The 4,250-nt window shown below is 32.2% G+C and overlaps 1 protein-coding gene across 1 annotated transcript; it reads right to left on the reverse strand.

Moving 5' to 3' along the window:
* Positions 1-731: 731 nt before the first annotated feature.
* On the reverse strand, positions 732-3,564 carry LOC120070728 (putative trehalose-phosphate phosphatase J). Its single transcript, XM_039022592.2, has 11 exons — positions 3,025-3,564; positions 2,794-2,934; positions 2,620-2,691; positions 2,409-2,504; positions 2,204-2,260; positions 2,000-2,101; positions 1,757-1,834; positions 1,591-1,660; positions 1,430-1,500; positions 1,198-1,290; positions 732-1,105 (listed from the first exon to the last, which is right to left on the reverse strand). The coding sequence occupies exons 1-11, from the start codon at positions 3,316-3,318 to the stop codon at positions 1,031-1,033; spliced, it is 1,149 nt and encodes a 382-aa protein (XP_038878520.1). The 5' UTR covers positions 3,319-3,564; the 3' UTR covers positions 732-1,030.
* Between the last annotated feature and the right edge of the window lie 686 nt (positions 3,565-4,250).

Consider the following 4,250-nt stretch of genomic DNA (forward strand, 5'->3'; position numbering starts at 1 on the left):
CTAAAGACTTTTTGTTTGTGTTTTTATTTCTATATATATTCTTTGTTTTAGGACTGTTTTCAAATCTAGAAAAATAAATTAAATTATTTACCAATATACCAAAATATCACATTCTATCATTGATAGATACTAATAGACATTAGTGATTGATACTGATAAACATCACTCACAAATGATAGTAGTCTATCAATATCCATCACTGATAGACTGTGACATTTTTCTACCTTCGGAAATATTTTCAGCGGTATTGTTGTTTAAAGCCATTTCCCTTTTTTTATTAATCTTTTTTTTTTTTTTTTTGAAATGGTATATTTAAAAAAAAAATTGTTGTTAATATACTTTTTCGGCTATTTTAAAATAAGTTTACTCCATATGATTTCTCAATATTCTAAAAGTGTGTATTAACTCATTAGGGATATTTTAAGATCTCAAAACATTTTGGCTCCTATATCCGGAAAAAAAAATCTTTTTAAACACATCCAAAGTTAGTAAAAATAACCAAGTTTTTACTATGAATATTCAAACACACACTCTGAGTTTTCTCAATAATCCATAATCCATTAAAAAAAATGAATAAATTTATTTTGAATTCTTTTTCACACTTTTACGTTATTCATTATATCTCTTAAATCACTAATTGACTTAAAAGCTTATGACTCAGATAAATTGATTATTTTTTTAAATAAGAACTATATCACGACAGGACAATGAATCTGTGAGAGAAAGATAGCTAAGTTACAATACTTTTTTTTATAGGAAAAAGAAAACAGTTAGTTTACAGATATGTGTAGTAGAAGGGCACTCAGGCCAAGGAAAAAGTTACATTTTTTGTTTTTCCTATTTCCCCTTCTCCTTTACTTTTTTTTTTTTTTTTTTTTTTAACTAATAACCTCTAGAGAAAAAGGAAATTACATCAATAATTTACTGAATTTCCCCCCACCCCCACACTCAAAACAAAAACATTTCCTTCTTGAAGGCTGTCCTTTTTTTTTTTTTTTTTCCTTTTTCTTTCCCTCTCTTTCTACTAATTTCAAACCCTGCAATGTCTTCTTCTTAATAAAGATGGTCGTTTCCATTGCACCAAACGTTGTAAAAAGTACATAACCTACAACAATAATAAAGATAAAATAATTAATTATATAAAACACATCTCTTAAAAAAAATGAAAATAATGAATATATAGCTTATGGAACTTGCCTCGGAAGGTTCTCGTAAAGAATAGGAAGCATGAGTGTCTTTAGGAATTTTAGACACGAGAATACCAAACCCTTGATTTCTTTCCCTTAGAACCTATTATCAAAAGAGACCAAAAAGAAAAGCCATATTAAAAACCCCACTTGAGTGAAATAATTATTAAAAGCTAACTTTACAACCTTAAAAGAAACATAGGTAAGTAATTAATTTCGTATTAGTAACAAACATAGAATACCTTAAATGCATCTTCATCTGTACGATCATCTCCAATGTAAATAGGAAACACGTCGGAACAGTTTGCGTATCCTATATTTAAAGATCATGAATTTTAATGAATAAGATTGAGAATGAGACGATCGTACATTGTAATGTCAATAAAAATCATAAAAGACCAACCTAACGATTCTAACAAAAACTCGAGGGCCTTCCCTTTGTCCCACTTGATAGTCGGACGGATTTCTAGTACCTGTGTGAGATGACACCATAAATTATGTTTATAAGCTTTTATGTATTATTTTTCATTTGAAGTTTGTAAATAAAGAGAAAAGAAAAGAAAAGAAACCTTTCTTCCTTGGGTTAGTCGGAGCATGGGGTATTCTTTAACCACTGATTTTACTTCTTGGGCCAAATTGTTCCATTGCTAAAAACATACACAAAAAAAAAAAAAAAAGGTTTAATTTGGAGTTGAAATTCGAGAATAATAATAAGAAAATAAAAAGGGTGAGTGTCATAATAATAATAATAATGATGATGATGAATCTAATAATTGTTATGTAATAATAAGGACATCTTTTTTTCTTTTTACCTTTTCATCAACACAGCGAAAATGCACTGAGATACAAAATTTGTTGTTCTCCACTTTGGCCCCTGGAGTTGATTTCATTTTCTCTACCAGCTGTTGATAAACCTATTAAATTTTAAAAAAAACACCAAAAAATTAATAATTTAATTTCGTTTGAATTTTTCAAACCAAAAATCGAAAAAAAAAAAAGAAAAAAAAAAATCAAACCTCGTCTATCATGGGAAGAAACTCGCTAGCTGGTTGGAAGAGAAGACCTTGATCAACCTGAAAAAAGAACAAACAACCTCGGATTAATCAAATATTGATGGAGAAGAAAAGGACGGTTTTAAATGAATCGGTTATGATACTAAATTACTAATTGGCTAATTAATTAAAAAGTTCAAAGTTGGTTTTTTAATTTTTGGCAACTTACAGCTTTCTTGAATTTGGAGCTTTTCGTTGGGCCTTTAATGTCCATTCCATGGCTGCCGGCGTAGTAAAGCTCCGCCAGTCTTATGAATCCGTACACCTGCAATTCCGTCGCCCACAGCGGAGATGCCCAAAAAAAGTGTGAATTTTTTTCCTTTTGTTTTAAATTTTAAAAGGAAAAAATAAAGATTAATTTGAATGTCGTAGGAAAGTACCTTGTCTCTGCATCTGCCACTGACGATGGCGGTAGGAAAGCAACTAGCGAGCTTTTTCACCGTCTTCCTCATCTGAAATGAAATTCCCAGAGAAGAAAAATAACAGAGTGAGAAACAGAGAAAATGAAAAATTAAGAAATTAAGAAATGAAAAATGGAATCTGGGAGTACTTACAGCTTCGGACATGAAGGCCTTATCGGGATCTTCAACAATCGGAGAAAGAGTTCCATCGTAATCCAAAAACATAACGATTTGTTTCCCTTTGGAAGCTTCAATTATCTGATCGAACATGTCCAGTGCAGAAGGATGATGGTGCTGTTTCATTACGATAAGAACGAAAAATTCAGTTTCAAGGAAATAAAAACAATTGAGAAATGGGATGAAGAGAGGGGTTTCAGTTCTCACAATCCAAGAATTATGGTGGTGGTCGTCGGCGGCAGAGAGTGAAGGGAGAGATTTAACATGGGTGGGAGAGGAAGCTCTCATTGATTCAATCCATCCGCCATTAACATCCAGGTCTTTAAGGATTTTTTTACGGGAAATGGAGATGTAACCGCCGCCACCGCCACAACCACCGCCAGGAGCAGGCGGAGGTTTCTGAGCGGTGGTGGCGAAAATAGAGGAATTAGAAACGGCAACGGTGATGGACATATTGATGCCGGATTTAGTATCGGAGACTACCACATTCTGGTTCGTCATATCAATTACAGTTACAATACTCTGTTTTTCTTCGTTCTATTAAAATCAGGGATTCTCCTTCAAATTAAGAACTAGAAAACTCAAAAAGGAAAACCCAATTAAATTTGAAGGAAGATTTGAAGTTGGAGAAAGGAAAAAGGGGAACTAGCTGGGGAATTGAAGAGGAGTGGGGAGGGAAAACAGAGAGCAGGGAAAAACAGAGGAAGAGAGAGAGTTATGGTGGAGAGAGAGAGGAAGGTGAGTGGTGGATTTATAGTGGGAAAGAGAAGAGAAAGGGGGTAGTGGAGGAGATGAGAATTTCAGAATAGGTGGGGTCCACACCAGCGGAAATCCAGACGGCCCCACCACCGTAATCCGCCGTCTTCACTTCTTAAAGCCGTCACCGTAACACCACTTCACCGGTGCATCTTAACAGTATAGATCCACGTGGCCGACATTCCATGGTCTCAGTCAACTTACTGTACATTCTTGCCGCGTGGATTTTCATCGATAATGACATTATTTCAAAATATATATATATATATATATATATATATATATATTTAGGACAATTTTTTTATACTACTTTTATTTATAAGAATTTCCCTGTATTAAATGCCAAGAAAATAAACAGTCAAGAATTGTTTGGAATATATATATATATGTATATATATACGATGTGTCAAATATTGTATTAAGAAAATTAATTAAAATATTTTAAGATTTATCAATATGCATCTCACCTTTATCATACACATAAAAAAAAAGTAATTAAAATATTTTTAAAAAGAAGTAAGGAGAATTTATCATATATCAAATTATGATTGGACAATTTAGTAAGATGCGTTAAGATAGGTGAAGTTTAGAATGCACTATTTTTTCTTAAAAACAAACTAATCTAGCATCATACTCTTGTTATTATTACTACTTCTTTTAGTTTTTTAAATTATTTT

Source organism: Benincasa hispida, chromosome 1, assembly GCF_027475165.1.
Source record: "Benincasa hispida cultivar pf3 chromosome 1, pf3_genome.v1.1, whole genome shotgun sequence".
Classification (NCBI taxonomy): Eukaryota; Viridiplantae; Streptophyta; class Magnoliopsida; order Cucurbitales; family Cucurbitaceae; genus Benincasa; species Benincasa hispida.

Coding starts and splice junctions, on each gene's coding strand:
- LOC120070728 (XM_039022592.2), bottom strand. CDS start 3,318: ATGACGAACCAGAATGTGGTAGTCTCCGATACTAAATCCGGCATCAAT. Junction 2,102..2,203: donor TTCTTCCCATGATAGACGAG/GTTTGATTTTTT, acceptor AAAATTTAATAG/GTTTATCAACAGCTGGTAGA. Junction 1,501..1,590: donor GTTTTTGTTAGAATCGTTAG/GTTGGTCTTTTA, acceptor CTTTAAATATAG/GATACGCAAACTGTTCCGAC.